The sequence below is a fragment of the Dermacentor variabilis genome, chromosome 3, assembly GCF_050947875.1.
Source record: "Dermacentor variabilis isolate Ectoservices chromosome 3, ASM5094787v1, whole genome shotgun sequence".
Taxonomy (NCBI): Eukaryota; Metazoa; Arthropoda; class Arachnida; order Ixodida; family Ixodidae; genus Dermacentor; species Dermacentor variabilis.
In genome coordinates this window covers 4,579,997-4,602,194 of record NC_134570.1, presented here as the reverse complement: position 1 = coordinate 4,602,194, position 22,198 = coordinate 4,579,997, and the positions used below count along the sequence as shown (strand labels likewise).

At 45.6% G+C, this 22,198-nt stretch overlaps 1 protein-coding gene across 4 annotated transcripts in view; it reads left to right on the top strand.

Annotated features, from left to right (window-relative positions):
- The window catches only part of LOC142575097 (tyrosine-protein phosphatase non-receptor type 11-like), a 251,453-nt gene that overhangs the window by 215,686 nt on the left and 13,569 nt on the right, over window positions 1–22,198 (top strand). For all 4 annotated transcript variants that reach the window (XM_075684088.1, XM_075684092.1, XM_075684089.1 and 1 more), the window contains one exon: window positions 7,261–7,387. In XM_075684088.1, the coding sequence (XP_075540203.1) occupies window positions 7,261–7,384 (124 nt within the window). In that variant the 3' untranslated portion in view covers window positions 7,385–7,387. The remainder of the gene's footprint in view (window positions 1–7,260; window positions 7,388–22,198) is intronic.

Here is a 22,198-nt window from a genome sequence, read left to right as displayed (position 1 = left end):
CCATTAATACCGCACTTGCACAAGCTGCCCTTCTGCATCATCCTTCACAGATCAGTCCCACTAGCCTTATGGTGGATGCTTCTTTGGAAGCCATGGGAGCCACTCTTCATCAGCGGATGAATGGTGCATGGGCACCCATCTCCTGCCTTTCCCGCAAGTTACGCAACACTGAACGCCGATACAGTACTTTCAGACGGGAGCTCCTCACGGCCTACCTCACAGCGAAGCATTTCAGATACTTTCTGGAAGGGCGACAATTTACAATTCTCACCGACCACAAGCTACTTGTTTCAGCTTTACATTCCCGCAGTGCCACCCATACTCCTGGAGAGCTCTGGCACCTTGCTTTTATAGCCGAATTCACGACAGACATACTCTACATCAAAGGCAGCCTTAACAAGGCAACGGATGCTCTCAGTCGTATAACCACCAATGCCACAATGAGTTCTGTCCACCTTTCCTTGTTTTCACTCGCGGCAGCTCAAGCATCTGACGATGAACTTCCACGACTCCGATCTTCTACACCCCTCCGCTTGGAGCAAGGGAACTTTCCCAACCACAATGTCACACTCTGGTGCGACGTTTCACCTTACAGTGCCCACTTTGTGTTCCTGCTGTTCTTCATGCTGTTTTTGATACACTGCGCTCAATCTGCCATCCAGGCATACGTGCCACGCAACTCCTTATCACCGGACGTTAACGTTTGGCCACACATACGTGCTGATATAAGCGACTGGGTCCACACTTGTACAGCATGTCAATGTATCAAGGTGCAACGACACACCAAGCCTCCCCCATTAGACAAATTCCTTCTCCCCAATGCACATTTTGACACCATTCACTTAGACATTTTTAGCCCTCTATCACCGTACTGCGGTTATTTGTATTTGCTTACCTGTATTGATAGGCACACACGGTGGCCTGAAGCAGCTCCAATGCCTGACATTACGGTGGAGACAGCTGCTCATACTTTTCTGTTTACGTGGATTAGCTGTTTAGGTGTGCCATCAACGGTGACCACTGATCGGGGCAGTCAGTTTGGGTTGGCACTTTTCACATCTGTAACGTCCCTTCTGGATTGTGTGCGCATTCACACAACTGCTTACCATCCTGCATCCAACGATATCGTCGAGAGGCTACGTCAACACTTGGAAGCAGCACTCGCTACTCAGCCGCACACGGAGGATTGGGTATCGCACCTTACAGTCGTGCTGCTTGGCCTCCAGTCAACACTTCGACCAGAACTCGCCTGCTCTGTAGCTGAGACGATTTACAGCTGCACCCTCCGTTTGCCCAGTGACCTCGTCAACCTCGTATCTACATCGAATGCTTCAGATCCACCTTCTTTTGTCCAGCATCTACTCATTTTCATGCACAACTGGCATCCATCGCCAGCCTCTGCTCGCACAAACAAGCACATTTTCCTACCCTCGAACCTGCAAACATGCTCACACGCTTTTGTCCGTGTTGTCAAGCCTCGTCGTTCTCTTCAGGCCCATTTTCCCTGTCATCAAACGTCCACCCATTTCGTCCCTCCAGTCAAAGAAATTTATGAAAGCCGCCGATTTCATCGTTGAGTACAACAGCAAGGGGAGTCAGTCGATGAAATTTTTATGGCACTTCGTAATCTTGTCAAGCATTCTGGGTACAAAAACCCTAAAGTGGAAAAACCTCCTTCTTCACGACAAGTTCGTTGTGGGATTGCGGTACGAAAAGGTATCTGATCAGTTGTGCCGATGTACAAAACTTTCGGCGGTAGAAGCACTGGGCCAAGCACGTGTGCATGAGAAAGCCGAGAATGAGCATCTCTCCCGTGCAAGCTTCTGTGAGAGTGCAGCTTTCAACAGCTTAAACGCCAATGTGGCACAATGCAAGAAGGCACCAGGCACATTGTCACGCTGTAGCAATTTGGCGCAGCCAACTCAGTCAACTTGCGGTTATTGCGGCCAAACGAATGTCACACTCTTAAAGCTATGTACAATTTCTGTAAGAAGCAAAGGTCACTTGGCTGATGTTTGCAAGGCCAAGAAGCAAGGCCAAGAAGTTCACGGGCTCAGTACGCATCGGGCAAGATACACTGATGTAACGTACACGTGAATGGCCATCTTGCACAGTTCAATATAGACTCGGGGGCAGAAGTAACAGTAGTTTCGCCTTCTTTTCTTGAGATTGGCTGCCGTGTTGGATGTAGTAGAAGCCAAGGTACCTGGTCCGGGAAATCTAAGGTTGCACGTGCTGGTAAGTTTCACTGCAATTTTGGAGTGGTGTAACTGGGTGACTGTGCAGACACTGTATGTTGTTGAGAATCAGATGACACATCTTCTGGGACTGCCAGAAATTGAAGACTTTGGCGTCATTCAATTCTTGAACTTGACTGAGAGCGTCCCGTCAACCCAGGCCAAAATCTTTCGTGGACTAAGGGAAGTCCAAGAGAAATATCACATCCGCCTTTATCCAGATGTTTGTCCCTTTTCACTAAGTGTTCCAAGACGAATACCCTCTCTCTAACCGAAAACTTGCCGCACCAACCGCATGATGTTCAGGCCTTGTCGTGGTGCCAAAGCCGTCGGGTGGGCACAGGCTCTGTGTCGACTTGACGAAGCTTAACAAGGTTATCCAGCGGGAACGCTACATTCTGCCAACAATTGAAGACATCTTAGGCCAGCTTGGTGAGGCACTAGTCTTTTCCAAACTTGATGCAAGATCCAGCTTTCATGAAATCAAACTAAGTTGTGAGAGTGAAGAACTCGCAACATTCATCACTCCTTTTGGCCGCTATTGCTATAGACGTCTTCGATTTGGCATCGTGACAGGAGCAAAATATTTTCAATGCTTTATGTCGCGGCTACTAGAAGGCACTACCTGAGTCGTCAATATAATAGACCATGTACTAGTCTTCGGTAGGGATCATCAAGAGCACGACCGGCGACTAGCTGACAACTTGGCTCACCTAAATCAAGCAGGAGTCACTCTCAGCGAAAAGAAATGTTAGTTCCAAGCATCTTCAGTCAACTTCCTAGGAGTCGTCGTGAATGTGGAGGGGATTTCACCAGATCCAGATAACGTCAAGGCTATAGTGGACCTCCCACCACTGGTCGATGTCAGCAGTGTTCGCCAATTGCTTCGAATGGCCAACCATGTGGTCCGCTTCATTCCAAACTTGTCTGACATCTCTGCACCCTTCCATTCACTCTTGAACAACGCTTTGAATTTGGATTACAACCAAAAGCACACTTTCGCCTACATTAACTCGTTGCTGAGATCCGTTACAGGTGTGGCAACAAACAACCCACATTACCCGGCTGTAGTATCGGCTGATGCAAGCTCTCGTGGCCTGGGAGCCGTCTTGCTCCAGGACCAACCTTCTGAAATTCGACGTGCTGTGGCCTGTGCTTCAAGATCCCTCACTCCCACAGGTGTCTCTGGCTGTCACCTGGGCCATGACCAGGTTCTACCAGTACTTCCATGGTCTAAGCTTTGAGGTCGAGTCGAATCATCTTCCACTTGTAGCTCTGCTTTTAAGCAAGGACCTGGAAGTCTTGCCACCTTGAGTACAGCAAATGCGGATCGAGCTGATGTGTTATCAGTACACTGTCAAATATGTACCTGGGGAAACTCTCAGCTACAGCTGATATGCCATCACGAGCATCCTGTGACTTTCCAAACTCGAAAGTCATTAACAGCTTGGAAATCTACGTAGGTCAAGTCCTAAACAATCTACCTCCACTAGTGGCAAGTCGGCTTGACGGTCTCCATCGTCTTCACACTTGGGATGGAGAGTGTTCCTTGGTTGTGACACACTGTGATAGAGGCTTGTCACCCAAAAACAGGTTATCAATTCACATAGCACCGTACTGGAAAGAGAGAGACAGACTGAGTGTGTAAGATGGCTTGCTTTTGTTGGATCACTGTATCATGATTCCATCTGCTCATTGCTAAGACATCCTCGCACTGCTGCACGAAGGGCATCAAGATGTGCACCACTGTCAAGAATGTGTTCGAGAGTGCATTTGGTGGCCAAATTGCAATCTGAATATTGAACACCTTGTGGCTCTGTCACAGAACACCTATATATACGTAGAGAAGGGAAACTGTACCTTCCACAGTGCAACGGAAATAACAGTAGTGGTGGCGTTGTAAACTAAAGCATGCCAGTGAGAGATGGCACTGGCAAAATCAAAACTAATGTCATAATCATTACGTAGTTAGCAATATGGCCGCTATAGTAGCGGCTGGTGGGGTTCATTGCGCTGCTCGCTTGCTGGTTTTGAGCTTTGTGCTACCGCTTTCGGAGCGGTGTTAGTGTGTACAATACTCTAAAATGGCTGCCGATACCTTTATTATATCGCCAGATGACCGAGAGGCCTCAACTGGCAAAAACACACATCAGACAAGTATGCTTACATTGTTTATTGTCAATCGTGAATGAAGCAGTACAGTACATGCCCAGTCAGTCACCGAATTCACAACATACAGAAACACAGATAGTAATCTATTTAACAGAATTGAAAGCTGAAATCGAGCGAAGTTTTCTCATCGTGTTTGGCGTGCCGTTAAAGCAAGGAGAACGATATTGTGCTCAACAGCAAGCACGTGGCAACGAATGTGCTGGCTGAACACGCAGTGTCCATGGCCCATAGCATCAACTAGGATAGCATGAAGATAATTGGAAAAGAAAAGAACAAGGTGGCAAGATTTTACCATGAATCCTTTCATATCTAGACGACGTCACACATGCTCTATCACAACTCGGGCAATCTGCCTCCAATATACACCTTATGATTACGTCACATCATGAAGCGTGTGTAACCAACCTTCACTTCATTCCCTTAATTGTGAACAAGGCTCCCGTAGTGGGGCCAAAACATATTTTTTCCTTTTTGTTTTCAACGACTGGTCAATGATCAATATTTCCTGCCCTGAATTTTCCTGACCAGACGGGTTTCCGTTGAACGCTGGATTTCAAATTAACAATTATGGGCAGTCTTGAATTGATGGAGAAAAAATGCAACAATGCTTGTTTACTTTGATTTAGGTGCACTTTAAAAGAGCCCCAGGTGGTTGGTTGAAATTCGTCCAGATCCGAGTAAGCCCACTACGGTGTGCATCATGATCAAGTCATGATTTTTGCGCATAAACTTCTGAATTACATTTTTTCTTGAATCAGCTTGATTTACGGATCTTTTAGATTCTTTGACTGCATTACGTCTAGATTGAGCAATGGGTCATATGCACCTTTTTTCATAATGAATGCATGTCAGTGTTCAAAATAAGTCGAAATGCGACACGTAGGATTTCACTTCATGTACAAAAGGCTAGTCTTTATAAGTGCTTATAGAATCCTACTTGTACTCTCATCAATGGCAGCCATATTCCGCTGGGTGCAGAGTGCTAAATTGCTTGTGCGATTAGTTAGGTGCAAGTGCACATTAACCATTTAACCCCAAATCCCGAGCTGTACTCGTCATGGGAGGTTGTACCAATATCACCTATGACAAGTCACACTCGTTCAGCCCGATGTGCTGCTCCCACTGCCAAAGACAAGTTAGTCAAAACTGTCCACAAGAGAAGCTTTTTTTTTTTTCCATCAAGTACTGATACAGGGTGTCTACCAACCGGGAAAACCGGGAATTCTCCGGGATTTTGAGTAGTCTGGAAAAACTCGGGGGAAAACTCAGGGAATTTGCGCTTCTATCAGGGAAAATTAGCTTTAATTTTACTGAAAGGGTCGAAAACCGCGGTAATGCTGGCTCGAGTAACAGACAGGAACTGTAATGAATCATCTTTGACGTCCTGTTGTTGGCTAGAGGAGTTGCCAATGTACAGTCAACGATCGACTTTCCGGATTCCCGATAATTTGGGCGGCTTCGCGGCACCATCACGTACCCCGCAGAGTCAATGTATCAGAACGTCTGAAATTTCGGATGCAAGAACTCTTAGCCGCCCGATTTTCTGGACATTTTGCCGTGACCGCATGTCCGTAAGGGCATTAATCAAAGCCACCACCGCTGCCATTTTGATTACCTCGCCACCTCGAACCGGCGTTCTCGCAAGCAGATCCGCTGGCAGCCGTGACAATTATGACAAAGATCGGGCCTCATACCACTGAGCTTGCTGTCAATTGACAGAAATAGCTCGTATTCGAAAATATTTGCTTCTGTATGCATCTTCTTTTTATTCGTATTTGAGAATGTCCAACTCGATTTGCAATTTTTTTCGAAGGCACATTATTTGCTGTGCATTTTACTAACCCCTCCCTTCTATTCTCTTCTGGAATAACATAAACACTACTCCTTAGTATACGAATTAGATTAAGTAGATTTTTCTTTTTTTTTTTTATTTTGTTATATGCTTACTAGAGAGTGACAGCATCGGGCAATATGGTTTCAGCCCGTCTTGACAAAAACAGAGTTCTGCATCACTCGGGGACTTTTGCTCAGGCACTCAGGGAAAACCTGGAAAACTCGGGGAATTTTGAAATGTCAATTTGCTAAACACCCTGTGATAGATTTTCAGAATCAGAATGACAGAAAAAATTATGGGTAGATAAAAAGATTTGGGAAATTCGGTATGTTTTTTTGGAATTAATGTGGGGGTTGAAGGGTTCGTGAACTCAAGCCCTTCACTACAGCAACCATTGTAGGCCACAGTGTAGGTTTGTTACACAAAAACCCTGAGAATTTCTTGGCCATGCATGTTATGAAGCAAAGCAAAAATCCTAAGAATTCAACCTGCAGACCATGGAGCAAAATATTCAGGACAGCTGATTGTGGCACACGCTAATGCACTTGAACGATAAGGATGCAGCAAACCCCGCTCGCCCTCAGTGCATGCTCTCTGCCTCCACTGCTCGCCCTCTTCTCTAGGCGGCTAGCACAGACACTGCGTGCTGCTGAAGTTTGACATAAAACAGCCCGATATAGAAGCGCCTCTTAAGTGGCCAAAGGGGCCGCATAACAGGTAGCAAGAAGATAATGAAGCTGTGTGTCAGTTTGCAAATACGCAATGTTCATTGCAGGGTTGTTTAATAAGTGTTGCAACTTAAATTTATTGCTTTCACTTGATGCCAATAGTCTCGAGCAGTTGTCATGCTACAAATTTGCGCTATGCTGTGTCGTTTCAGTTGTGGTTGGAGACAAAAATAGAACAATGCATATTTGGTAATGTGTCAACACAAACGGTATTAAGAAAACGCTATCACTGCTTTGATCAACCTCATCTGAATAAGCTGGCACTTGTGGCATTTCTTTTTCCTTGAAGGCCACCAACAGAAATGCCCCGGCAGATGTACGAGAACATTCCGCTCCAAGAGAGGAAGTCACCTGTGGGACCACCCCCAGCTTTCGCTCCACCACCACCACCACCGCCACCAAAAAAATCGTGACAGGTAAATTTATATTTAAAGTAAATAGGACGCACTCTGTCCTTGGGTATCCCGTGTGGATCTTGGCACTGTTGGTGCTTGTGCAGCACATTCAGGGTGTCTACCAACCGGGAATCCGCCTTTTTTATGGCCCTAGCGGATTAGTCGCAAAATGTTTTGAAAGGGTCGCGCGTGCCAGAAAGTCCTCCGAAAAAAGAAAAAGCGCTCGCACTCACACTGCTGCAAGCACTTGTGCCGCGTACTGTGTTGAAACTCTACTAGTAGCTCGACGTCGGTATGGTGCCGAAAACATGTGTAGCTTAAGACTGCAACTCCACTTCAAAACAGAAAGCGGCCAGGGCTTCGTCCGAGTGGTCCGGACTACACTGTGAGCCATGTAGTTGCCATCTTTCATTGACGGCTAGCAAATTTAATGAAAAACCCGTGCATTACACGTGGGCGACAATTATAAACATCATGTTGCCGACGAAGTCTTCTTGCACCGTGGGCCCACAGTTGCTAGTGGTGGCAGCGCGTGCCTTACTTTGTGTACTGGTTTAAAGCACAGTAACACTGGGTCAATACGCGACCAACAAGACGCTCCCGCCAACGATTGACCATATATTCAGCACAGTGTGTCACTGAAACCATCATACCAGACCGACAATGATGCAAGCATATACAACGTAACCGACGGGTGCGAGTTCTACTGCAACAGGCTTTCCTGACGACGGCACTGACAAAATCGGCATGCTGACCGTCGTTCAACAGAACCCCGCACAATTGGCCGTCGAATCCACAACACAATAGCGATAGCGTCTTAGCTTGTAAATATAATTAATCTCACTCAAAATGAGTCAAACATGCCTACTCATTTGAAATGCACAAGCTTAAACCCTCTCAAGCCGTGCACATGAAGCCTGAGGCAATGTTGATACTGTTAAGCAAAAGTTAGGCCTAGTACCATGGAGTTTGTGCGCCCACTACTGGCAATCTTGAACTGAAATGTAAGCAGTTAGGACGAAGGAAGCTGTTTTTATAGTTCAGTTCTGGCCTTAGCGATTTGAAATCAACTAGACTTCGTATCGCATGGCACGTACACAATAAGCAGCAAGTGGCGACATAGCGCTGTGCCAACATCTGTACGTCACCGTACTCATAGGCTGCCGGTCGCATTCACTATGTAGATAGGTGGGTCTGTGCATGTTGTTGTACTGACACATTTCTCAATTCCAAAGATTCGCTGTTTACCTCTGCGTCAAATGGGAAACAAGAGACAGTGCATTCGTTATACAGCAGCATAAAAAAAACGTCTCGCTGCGTTATACCAACGGTGTCAGCGATGGCATCCGCATTTTCGCGGGAGAACAACACAGCCTATAAATGAGCACATATGTCAAGCACAGTTTGATCTAATAATGCTTTATGGCACTCGCAAACTGCAAGTGTGATGGAGTTAAGGAAAAGCGAGAATCGGTAATAAATTAACAGCCCATAATATATGTATCTGTATCACAGTTGCCGTCATTTAAGCGGTTCATCGCTTATACTGATTCGTCTCAGGGTGGAACAACATGGCATATATGAGCAGAAATGTATGCTTTGCTACGTTTTGACAATATTTCATATCAACAATGCATCTTTTCCACAATATTTGACGCTGACAACAATCTGTGGCTGTAGATGTCGATGTAAACTTGTGCACCGCTTTGATAAATTCGACGCGGAAGGCTGCGCTTGAAGACCTCTTGAACATGCGAAATGTCTGAATGATGTGTAAAAAAAAAATACAAAGAGCGAGCTCCAATTGCAGAAATCACTGACAACGAACTCCAAGGCAGCCGTGTCGGCAAACGGAATTTGGTGTGCCTTTATTGGCCGCACTGTTTGCACGACAGTGCACTCAGGCCTCCTCATCCGGTAGCCAGCGAGTGCTACATGGCTTCCAGGAACAACATACTGCCCCGGAGAAGCCATTAATAATTGTTCACCATCCACAAGACACACAACCGACGCGCACTCAACATGGCTGCAGGTAGGCAAATCAACTGGCGAATGCCCTGGGACCCTCCCAAAAGGTTTCCAGTGGCATGTGGCAGAGGGCAGCACGGGAAAATTAACAAGGTAAATTCTCAGGGATTCCGGCTAGTCTGGAAATACTCAGGGAAAACTTGGTGAATTTGTGCTTCTGTCAGGGAAAGTAACTCTAATTTTATTGAAAGGGAACAAAATTAACAGTATTGCTGGCTCGAGATGAATCGTAACAAATCGTTATTGACACCATGTCATCGGCTGGAGGAGTTGTCAGATGTAGTCAACAACAGACTTTCCGGACGGCTTCGCAGCACCACCACATACACCACAGAGCCAGTGTTAAGAATGTTTGAATTTTTGGGCGCATGAACCCTTTGCTGTCCCATTTTTCAGACTTTTGGCCGTGAGTGAAGGTCCGAAGTGGCATTAATCAAGGCCACCACCGCCATATTTTTCATTACCTCACCGCCTCTAACCGGCGCTGTGTCACGCAGATCCGCTGGCAGCCGTAGCCACCTCCGCGGCAACGTTAGGCCTAGCTTTCGCCGCTGTCAGCAATGACACCGACTCGGCCTTTGTGCTCTTCGCGATTGGCTTCGAAGCTCGGAAAGTACAGTGTGTTGCCTAATGCTGGTTTCCGAAAGTCATCTTTGCCTCAATACACCAGTGTTACGCTGTGAAGCATAACAAGCATGGGAAGGGGCAATTGTCACGGGACACAGTATGTATTCCTTAGTTCTAGACACGTGCACCCGCCATCTCTTTTCACAGTATGAGCACCGATATGCCTGATACTGGCAGGCCTTCAGAGCTTTTTCTGATGTTCCCGTGGCGCTTTGAGCTCTTAATGGCAGTAAAAGACATGCATTCCTTTTTTTTCAAACTACCATATTTTTTGGAAGTTCTCGAAGCCCCCAGAGGATGCTTCAAATGGCCTGTGGGGCAAACGCGCGGTGGAAGGAGGAGGAGAACAGAACGAACCTACGCATTGAATGAACGGTAAAGGAGGTGTGCCGCTGCTTCTTTCAAGAAGCTTCAGCTTAAAAAACAAACTGTTGGCCGACGCCGAGATGCAGGTGTCCCTTATCCAAACCAAAATAAACCCTTTAAAGCCATGAAACGCAACACTGAGGCATCATGCACAAACTGAGAGTATGTTAGGACAGTTCAGGTTGACTTACCAGCTGTTGAGAGAGATTCTCACTTGTGACAAAGTTTGGACCTCATACCAATGAGCTTGCTATCAGTTGATAGAAATAGCTCATATTCGAAAATATTTGCTTCTGTATGCGTCTCCTTTTTATTCGTATATAAACCCCTTCCTTGTTTTTTTTTCTTTGAATAAAATGAACACTACTTTTTACTATTCAAACTTGATTAAGTTCTTTTTTTTCATTTAACTTTTTTTATAGAGTGACAGCATTGGCCGACATAAAACAAAGCTCTGTGTCACTCGGGGAAAACCTGGCAAACGAGGGGAATTTGGAAATGCCAACTTAGACACCCTGACATTGCATACACTTTTGAATTGAATGCTGAGATGCAGGCTCTGTTGTCTGCTTGGTTGAACACTGGTGCATGTGGCTGCTTTTTTGGTTCAGCTCTCGCTTTCATGGGAGATCTAAAAACATTTTCACAGCACTGGGTCATGAATGTCATCACTGTCTGACATGATAGATAAAAAAAAATGATGGGGCTTTATGTGCCAAAACCACTTTCTGATTATGAGGCACAGCGTAGCGGGAGACTCCGGAAATTTCAACCACCTGGGGTTCTTTAACGTGCACCTAAATACTAAGTACTAAATTCTAAGTACACGGGCGTTTTCACATTTTGCCCCCATCGAAATACGGCCACCGTGGCCAGGATTCGACATGATGGATAATCAACAAGTCTGATGGGACTGGACCGCTGTGGTAGTGCCCACAGCGAATTTCTATATGCCGGACAATATTCTGGCTGTGTTGAAACATTATCAGAGAGGCAAGGGAGTTCAGGCATCACTAGATGCCTTCACATTACATCAATTTATTACATTATTCACATTACGTTACATGAATTATTGAATTACATGAATTACATCACATTCTGTAATAGAAATTCTGTAAGCCATGATGCCAAAAACTACCTGTGAAATGCGTAGAACTCTACTTGATACAGCACGCTCTTTCTGTGGTTGCGGTTGACGAAGGCCGTTTTGCACTTTTACAAGAAGGTGAAAAATGCTATTTCGGCAGTTTTTAGTATTTAAAAAGACATTCCTTTGACTAAGGTTAAAGCAAGAGCAATATAATTGTGTAAAAGAATGAATCTAGAAGGTGTCTTGAAAGGCGTCAAAAAAAGCAAGAATGGTGTCTGTAAATATTTTTTAGTGCTAACTAGATGTAGCCTTTAGGGTAATAATTGGTAGAAAGCTGTCACCTTATACAGTAGAACCTCGTTCATACTTTTTGGGAAAAAAATGCAAAGAAACATATTAAGTAAGAAAACAAAATCCGAAGTAACTAAAAAAAATTTAGACTCGCCTGTACTTGACATCTACATAACGCGAATCGTTGCACACGATGCACGAGATGCCAACGCGCATCGAGCTGGTGGGGCTTCGGTGACCCGAGACACATTTTGTTGTTTTCCTATTGAGCAGTGATTAAAGACGGGGAAGGGAAACCAAAACGAAATCGGGCTGGTGGGCGACACCGAATGCTGCCAAAGCAAAACGTGACGCTTACATCGTGCCGCCTGCAGCGAGGAATGGCGGCGGGTTTTGATTATCGCCTACTAAAAGCGTGCAGTATGCAACCAATGGCACTACACCCCACGTGCTGTAAAACAGATAGGTGAAAATGCTTATCGTAATAGGTTTGGCGGCAATAGCTGTGAATGTTAGCAGTGTGTTCAATGGGGCTGGTTGGTTCATCTTTACAATAAGAACAGGAACAGCGCAACACAGGACGAGATAGCAAACAAGTGCTCTGTCCTGTTTACTCCCTCGTCCTGTGTTGCGCTGTTTCTGTTTTTATTCTAAAGCTCTGAATGCGCCGTGCGACGACTTGGGTCGGCGAATTGCTGGCACCGGAATGAGAAACAGTGCACGCCGGCGTTTTCACGTGAGATGGACGGGTGAGTATTGCGGGAAAGCTGATGGAGTGGGTGGCTACTGTTTTCAATACCATGCGCCTCGCGCCTTTCCTTGTTTACATGGGATCTAGTGGCCAGAAAACATATGATCGCGGCCTGCACCAGGGAATGGCGGTGCGTTTGGGTTATCACCTATTAAAAGCGCTGCAGAAGTAGCGCCAGCATCTTATGCACAATAACTTTAGACCACAAGTCCCATACTTAGTAGGTGTTGGGTACTTTAGCCACGTGCTCGTGTCAGTCGCAGAAGCATTCAGAGAAAGCACAGGAAAAGGTTCCAGACAAGTAGCTGGTACAAGCACCACCATTAACAAGAATATTGCAATCATTCCTTATATTGACACGCGTACTTATCTTTATCGGGCGACCACGTTTCGCCACCTAACAAATGTTATCACACAGCGCGGGACGCGCCTGCATGCATCCGAAGTTTCTGGAAAGTCATCGATGCTTCTATCCCGTTGTCTGTTGTCGCCGAACCTTGTGCTATCAGATTTCATCGCGTGACGCGAATGGTGTAGAACTTTGTGGAAGGCACGCGGGTCCCAACGATTAGTCTGGAACATTCGACGACTCTTGTATAAAAGCCGACGCGCTTGACCCGCTGACCAGATTTTCGACGATCGCCGACTGTGTTCGCCGCTATCGTTGTGCTATAAGTGTAGCCTGTTTTGTGGGCACAGGTTCGCCCAATAAGATTTAGTTTTGTCGTTCACAGTGGTGCTACTGTGTTCTTCAACGTCACCACTACGTGACAATATACATGGATTCTCCCACAGACTAAAAAATATTGCACGAAACAGTGACATAAACCTTTTTCTTTTTTTTTTTTTTTCACCACCTAACAAGTAGTAAGCCTGTGCATGAAGACAAGGGATCACTAACTCTCATATGTGAAAAAAAAAGCATAAAAACAAATTAATTGAACATGCTACATCTGTAGTATGTCACATTCCCCTCACTTGTGGTTTGAGCTACATTGGTCAAACTTGGAAATGCATAAATGGTAGATTACGGGAGCACAGTAACAAAGTAAAGAATGTGGCGGCAGATGGTTTCCTTGCCCTCCATTATCAGAGAAGCAACTGCCAACTGAAATTAAAAGAAGCTGTTATTATGAGCAGAAGCAAATGCGAAATGACGCGCTTGGTTATGAAAGCAAGAAACATAGCATTTGGCGATGCATGTGTCAGAAATCCATCCATTTCATTGTCAACGAAAGCGCTAGAATATCTTTGTGCAAGGTGAACGCATGCATTCCTTCGGTAATCAGTGTGGCTTCTAAAGTGTCTGCTTGTGATTGCTCCAGTGTTGTTTATGTTGACTGAGCAATGTACACATGTCCTATGGCGTATTGAGTGGTATAAGCATGGCTGTAGAATTTGAAATAAACCTATTGTTAGAAATTAGAACTTTGTGTTGTCTGATGTGCCTTTCTGTGTGTCCAGTCGTTTCACCTACGCTACAACAAAGTAGAAGATGCCATACCATACCCATATCACTACCCTCATCGACCTTGTTCTTTGTTTTTCTCTGTTGCGCTGGGCCGTTAGTTGCCGCAGGTGATCATTTGACCATGTTATACATAAGAGCAATTAAATTCTGACTCGGTTGTATTGTGTAAACTTGTACTGTATTGAAGCCCAGCTTAAAAATTATACCGAACCCATGCACTGTGAAATTCGATGTAAGCTAAGCTTGCTGTGCTGTTTACTTCGATTGAAGATAATTAGCAGTGATGTTGACGGCAAATGTTCATTTTCTTCAATCTCTAGTCCAATAGGAGAGTAATAAGTTAATGTTAAGTGTTACCTTGCATGCACCACTGTTTATCTGCATAGTACACAGAACACACAGGGAGGTGTGCTTGCTTTTTGGCATTGTTGTATGCCATTGTTCATTACCTCTGAGAGGGTTGAGCATTTTCATTGCCTCGCATGGCATATCACTTCATGGCAGAAGTGTTACGGTTTATTTTAATTATGGAGCTGTACATGCCGAAACTATAATCTCATTATGTGGCTTGCCGTAGTGGTGGACTCCGGATTAATTTTGACCGCCTTAAGATGCTTTAACAAGCACGTTAAGCTATGTACACGAGCATTTTAATGAAATAGCGTTAAGGAGCCCACATCGCAAAAAATCCGGTGTTGGCGTCCGGCGTCTACGTTAGACGTAATTTCAGCGAAAAGAATTTTGAACCAAATTCCGTACCACGCATACCCAACCACTCCTCTACCACCAAAGTTGCTCATACCTTGTCTTTCATTCTTTACAAAGTTATTCCTCGGAATTTTGAGAATGGCAGCCCACAAACAAATGTAATTGGAAAAAACACTGACAGCGCATATCCTTTATGTTAGCTCTTCTCAGGCTGAAATATTAGAAGTGCAAAACAATAACAGGAGATCGACCCACGCAAGAGGCTGCGTTTCTACCAGAAAGCTTGCCTTCATGCATGGCGTTCGCAGCCAGCATTTCCTGGTAAACATTACGGTTACATAAGCTCAGGGTGTCTACCAACTGGGAAAACAGGGAATTCTCAGGGATTTTGAGTAGTCTGGGGGGGAAAACTCAGGGAATTTGCACTTCTATCAAGGAAAATTAGCTGTAATTTTATTGAAAGGGAACGAACGTCCCGGTAATGCTGGCTTGAGTAACAGAGAGGAATCGTAACGAATGGTCTTTGACGCCGTGTCATTGGCTGACAGAGTACTGTCAACGAGCGACTTTCTGGACGGACGACTTCGCAGCACCACTAAGTACTCCATAGGGTCAATGTATAAGAATGTCTGAAATTTCGGACACAAGAACCCTTCGCCGTCCGATTTTCCAGACTTCTTGCCATGACCGCAGGTCCGAAACGGCATTAATAAAAGCCACAACCGCTGCCATTTTGATAAATTCGTCGCCTCGAACCAGCACACTCACACGCAGATCCGCTGGCAGCCGTAGCCACCACCGCGGCAATGCTAGGCCTAGCTGCTTCGATGTTCGGTATTAAGCATCTTGCCGTTCTGTGCCGTGTTTTTCATTGAAAGAATTCGCCACTGTCAGCAATGGCACTGACACCGCCTTTGTGGTCCTCGCGATTGGCTTTGGAAAGCACGGCGTGCTGCATGATGCTATTTCTCGAAAGTCAGCTTTGCCTCATTACAGCAATGTTACGCAGTGAAGCATAACAAGTGCAGGAAGGGGCAACTATCACGGGACACAGTATGTATTCCTTAATTATGCACACATGCACGGGTCATTTCCCATCACAGTACAAGTACCGATATGCCTAATAAGTGTACTGGCAGGCCTTCATAGGTTTTTCGGACGTGCCTGTGGCGATTTGAGCCACCAAGGGCTATAAAAGACATGCATTCATTTTTTCGGACGCTTTCGCAGCCCCTAGGGAGTCCGAAAAATCAGACGCAGACTGTACAACTGTCCAAGAAGATGGTTTAAATAGTCCGTGGGGCGAATGCGCAGCCGAAGGAGAACAAGAAGACAAAAAACGTACACATTGAGAAATGAACGGGAAAGGAAGCATGCCGCCGCTTTCTTGAAAGAGCTTGCACTCTAAAAGCAAAGTGCTGGCTGATGCCGAGATGCAGGTGCCCGTCATCCAAGCAAAAAAAAAATCTCTTTAAAACAGTGAAATGCAACACTGAGGCATTGTGCGTGGGCTGAGAGTTTGTCAGGACAGTTGAGGTTGACTTACCAGCTGTTGCGAGAGATTCTCACTTGTGATAAAGTTCGGGCCTCAAACCACTTAGCTTGCTGTCATTTGATAGAAATAGCTCATATTACAAAATATTCTGTATGCATCTCTTTTTTATTCGTATTTGAGAATGTTCGACTCAATTTGCAATGGGTTTTACTATTTCTTTCGAAGACATTTTATTTGCTGTGCATTTTACATAAGCCCTCCCTTCTGTTTTCTTTTTTGAATAATATAAACACTACCCCTTACTATTCAAACGGGATTAAGTTGTTTTTTTTTATTTTTTAACTTGCTTACTAGAGAGTGACACCACTGGGTGACATGATGCAGGGAGCCTGTTTTTACATAAAACAAAAGCGCAAGGAAGAAAAATGTACCCTGAAAGGAAGACTGACACACTAATAAGACAGCAAAACGATGAATACAAATCTGAGTGTTCGCCTTTGGTGCCCAAGCTCCGGAGCCATTACACCTATGGAAACGAAGACAGGCAATTCACATGGGACATGAAGCTGTTGCGTATGAACGGCTCCTTTATAAATGTTAGAACTAGGTCATAACAAAGCAGAATCAGAAATGTGAAGTGCTCAGTGATGAAATGCAATTCTCTGAGCCCCCAGATGCCGCCGTTTTTTGCACCACGGGTGATCGTCAAGGAACCAAATGCAGTCTCAATGCGTCACAAAGGTTCTCACATTCACTGTATACCACAATGCATCAACTCAGTGTCCCTAGCACTTTCAGTCGGTTCAAGAATCACTGCCGACCGTGTGCTTCAAGTATTGCATTTCAATTGCTGAGCACTATATGTACTTTAGCAGAATGCGTTGTTGAGCAAGTTGGTTCATTGTATTTGGAAAGATTGGTTGTGCTTTGTAGACGATCACAATGTCTGTCTTCTTCCTTGTGATCGTCTACAAAGCGCAGCCAATCTTTCCAAATACTATATGTGCTGTTGCCTACACACCGTGCATATGTAATCTTTCTGCCGTTTCATCTGGTGAGGCCGCAATTAAAAATATTGAAATTAATGGCATAACCAGCTTCAGCCATGTTTCAGTAACTGTTCACGCATCGAAAAACACATCATGTTTGATCAGATTTGGTTTCACGTGGTATTTCGGCAATGCAAAGCATAAGAAACGACAGAACATATTAAAGGGGCCCTGAACCACTTTTTATCGAAGTGGAGAAAGACATTTGAAATGAAGATAGGCTACTTCAGAACCACTTTGCCGCAAAGGGTACTTCAATGCGTTCAGCAGAAGCAGAGTTATCGGCAATCAAACACAGCCTCAGCTGTGCTCCCCTTCCTCCTCCAATGCCTTGCACTGCAACGGCTACGGCGGAGACGTCACCGTGGCGCGCAGTTCAAATTTTCGATTTGGTGCCTGTGTCGCGCTAAACGTAAGCCAAACGCAGCTGTCCTCGGATAGCCACAGTGCGCTTAGCCACTGGACTCGTGGCGGCACCTTGTGGTGGCCGCGGTGTAGGCGAGCGCAACGACAAATAGCAGCCGCGTATTGGAGTGTGCTTTATGATGAAATAGAGCACACAGAAAAGAGCGAGGAGCATGGGTTTTTCTAAACGAGAGCAATGGAGAAAAAGGTGACTTCGCACTCCGCTTGCGAGCTCCACGGATCATGTACGACAACAGAACTTGGCTGAGATGTTCACAACAGCGTATGCTACCCGCGGACTATGTTATTTCACCGAGCCCGAGGGGTGGTTCAGGGCCCCTTTAAATTAATGTAACTGGCAGCAGTGCCTATTGCGCCTGGCCCGGCTGTCCCATGCCATTATATATGCCACGCCACCACCTGAAGGCGCCACCGGTCCAAACTAATCCTGTGGGCAGTGCCTATAGTGGTAGCGTTCCTTGCCTTCTTACGTCACCTTCACCCACTCCCACCCCCCCTCTGCTTGTATGGGAGCTGCGAGCGAAGAGTGGCTAGGCTGTTATTCCCTCGTTTCGCAACTGTTTACCGAAACCACGGTCGCTGTCAATGCGATTATGAATGGCGACTATGTAGTTGTTATTGTTATAGCAATTATATGGACACTCAAGGGGCATTTTTGCCGTCGCTGTAATGTTCCGTATAAAGTTCAAGGGTGATAATGTCGTCACCACACATCGTATGCTGTATGTGCGAGTGAAAGCGCGAGAAAAGCCAGCGATCGCGGCTCAATCTGGAGTGCGTGAAGGAGAAAGTGGAGAGCAAACACGCTTTCTGCCGTCGCACGAAAGGCCATGGGGGGTTGGGCAGGGGAGGGGGTTGTGCTCCGGTCGCAACTGTGCATTTCTTGACTTAAGGGTAACTGACGACAGCACCTCAATCTCACGCCAGATATATGGAAGGACATGGGGAGGCAGCACGGGAGAAAGTGTGGGGGGGGGGGGTGAGGCGGCTTCAACACCGCCAACAAGTGTATACATTGCACGGTCACGGGCACCGTACCTTGAAAGGGCAGACAGCTCATGCCTTTGTGTGCACTGTGTTCTCGCCACTCTTGCGTCGAATCGATATACCACACGAAGTTCACTTCGCTCGTTGCTGCTGTCGTGCTTGCTCACACCAGCATCCAGCATTTTGCAGTGAGTGTCTGCGCTCATCGAGTGTGGTGTGTTCGTATTTGCTTCTGTGCACTGACACCATGCTTACAAGTTTATGATGCTGACAAAACTATTATCCTTACTTTCTATAGCTGTGTAGTAACTTGCTATCGCAATCGATGCTTCGCCTTTCGGGCAAAACTGCGACTATATTTTGGCACGCGGCCGCCATGTGCACAGTTTCAAAGCAAAACTACTGCTTGCTGCAACTGCTGCAAACAAAACTGCAGTCGCTATCAACTTGATTATGAATGGCGACTATGCAGTTAAGGCAAAAGCCTTAGGCGTCTATGTTGGCGGTGCCCTTGGCGAAACTGCGCCATGACAATGAATGGCCAACGCCACAATGAGTCAAAACATGTCAAAAAATAGTCGAGTTGATGCCGCATTTCTCAGGGAGGTTCCTGTAAACAAAGTAAATTATCTTTGAAAAGAAAAGTTTGTGCATTTTGGTCTGGGTGAGAATTGAACCTGAGCCTCCGGGGTGCGAGACGAGCACGCTTCCCTGAAGCAGTGGCTGCTTTTTTTTTTTACATGGTATTTATTACAATAAATGATGTATGTACAGGAATTATTTACTACATTATGAGTACCATATGATCATTACCAATGACAAGTCACTGAGCAGTACATACAAAGAAAACGTCACACAAAGTAACATCTTCCATCACAACAAAAACTTGAAAGAACTTAAACTATAGTGCAAAGTTGATACCAATCAGGCTGGCATTCTTCACTTCTCCATGGTTCTGGCTTACTAAAGATGTGCCCAGTGCATGCCTGATTGTATACGTCACGTCGCAGCCATCTAGCTGACTAGCGCATGCGTCGTTGGGCGGCGCACGTGATGGTGTGGAGGAGATGACTTCACGTCATGAGTGTATAAAATGAGCATGTTGATGGCATTCTGAGGTATGCAAACAGTGTAATGCTTTCGCATTCCCACACGTAAGGAGTCTCAAGTGTCTGCCAATTTTAAGTTTATTGATTGCTGTTGCCCCGTGTGTTGCACAGAAAAGCAGGCGCACACATTCTGCACATTGATGTTACAGTCAGAGCAGTGGCGGTAGCGAGCGATGGAGGCGCGTGTGCGCTGTTGTGGATCGCGAGGACAGCCGCGCAAGTACGCCACTGCAGAAGAAGCACGTGCCGCTGTGCCTTAGTTAGGAGGTCACCTTTGTGCCACTCGTGTACTTCCCATTGCGGCTTATTATGTCTTAAAAGAAGTCTAGTCCCCATTGTGCAACTTAATGTCTTAAAAAAAAGTATAATCCCGATTGTATATCTTCGTGTGTTACCTAATGTGCAGCAGGCTTTCACCTTCTTGTGTTACAAGAGTGTAACACCTGCCGCCATTTTACAGCGAAGCTGTTTATGGCTAGGGTTCTATGCATTTTTTCTCTCTGTCAACAAATCTCTGTCAACAACAAAGCGCGTTCATTGTCGTCTTCTACCACGGCTGGCTTGTCGACATCACTCGGTGTAACCATGCAAACGCGCTCGTGCCACGGCTTGCGCATTCTTCATCATCATCTTCCACAGCTTGCTGCGATGCCGCTCATCATGCTAGCATTCCCATACTGTGCCCCTCCCTCTGCGAAGGCGCTGACGGCACTGGCCCACTGCCAATTGGGGCAGTGATTTCAGTCTGAAATTTCATGACCCACCCAGTATACCGTGAAATAAAAACACGAATGTATATAACAAATGTATAACCTGAACCATCATCATCATCAGCCTAGTTACGCCCACTGCAGGGCAAAGGCCTTTCCCATACTTCTCCAACTACCCCGGTCATGTACAAATTGTGGCCATGTCGTCCCTGCAAACTTCTTAATCTCATCCGCCCACCTAACTATCTGCCACCCCCTGCTACGCTTCCCTTTCCTTGGAATCCAGTCCGTAACTCTTAATGACCATCGGTTATCTTCCCTCCTCATTACATGTCCTGCCCATGCCCATTTCTTTTTCTTGATTTCTTGAGGCTAAGATGTCATTAACTCGGGTTTGTTCCCTCACCCAATCTGCTCTTTTCTCATCCCTTAATGTTACATCCATCATTCTTCTTTCTATAGCTCGTTGCGTCGTCCTCAACTTAAGTAGAACCCTTTTCACAAGCCTGCAGGTTTCTGGCCCGTACCTGAGTACTGGTAAGATACAGCTGTTATACACTTTTCTCTTGAGGGATAATGGCAACCTGCTGTTCATGATCTGAGAATGCCTGCCAAACGCGCCCCAGCCCATTCTGATTCTTCTGATTATTTCAGTCTCATGATCCAGATCGGCGGTCACTATCTACCCTAAGTAGATGTATTCCCTTACCACTTCCAGTGCCTCGCTACCTATCGTAAACTGCTGTTCTCTTCCAAAACTGTTAAACATTACTTTAGTTTTATGCAGATTAATTTTTAGACCCGCCTTTCTGCTTTGTCTCTCCAGGCCAGTGAGCATGCATTGCAATTGGTCCTCTGAGTTACTAAGCAAGCCAATATCATCAGCGAATCACAAGTTACTAAGGTATTCTCCATTAACTCTTATCCCAGTTCTTCCCTATCCAGGTCTCTGAATACCTCCTCTAAACACGCTGTGAATAGCATTGGAGAGATCGTGTCTCCCTGCCTGACGCCTTTCTTTATTGGGATTTTGTTGCTTTCTTTATGGAGGACTACGGCGGTTGTGGAGCCGCTATAGATATCTTTCAGTATCTTTACATACAAGCTTGTCTACAGCCTGATTCCGTAATGCCTCCATGACTGCTGAGGTTTCGACTGAATCAAATGCTTTCTCGTAATCAATGAAAGCTATATATAAGGGTTGCTTATATTCCGCACATTTCTCTATCACCTGATTGATAGTGTGAATATGTTCTATTGTTGAGTAGCCTTTACGGAATCCTGCCTGGTCCTTTGGTTGACAGAAGTCTAAGGTGTTCCTGATTCTATTTGCGATTATCTTAGTAAATACTTTGTAGACAATGGACAGTAAGCTGATCGGTCTGTAATTTTTCAAGTCTTTGGCGTCCCCTTTCTTACGGATTAGGATTATGCTAGCCTTCTTCCAAGATTCTGGTACGCTCGAGGTCATGAGTAGTTGCGTATACAGGGTAGCCAGTTTTTCTAGAACAATCTGCCCACCATCCTTCAACAAACCTGCTGTTACCTGATCCTCCCCAGTTGCCTACCCCCTTTGCATAGCTCCCAAGGCTTTCTTTACTTATTCCAGCGTTACTTGTGGGATTTCAAATTCCTCTAGACTGTTCTCTCTTCCATTATCGTCATGGATGCCACTGGTACTGTATAAATCTCTATAGAACTTCTCAGCCACTTGAACTATCTCA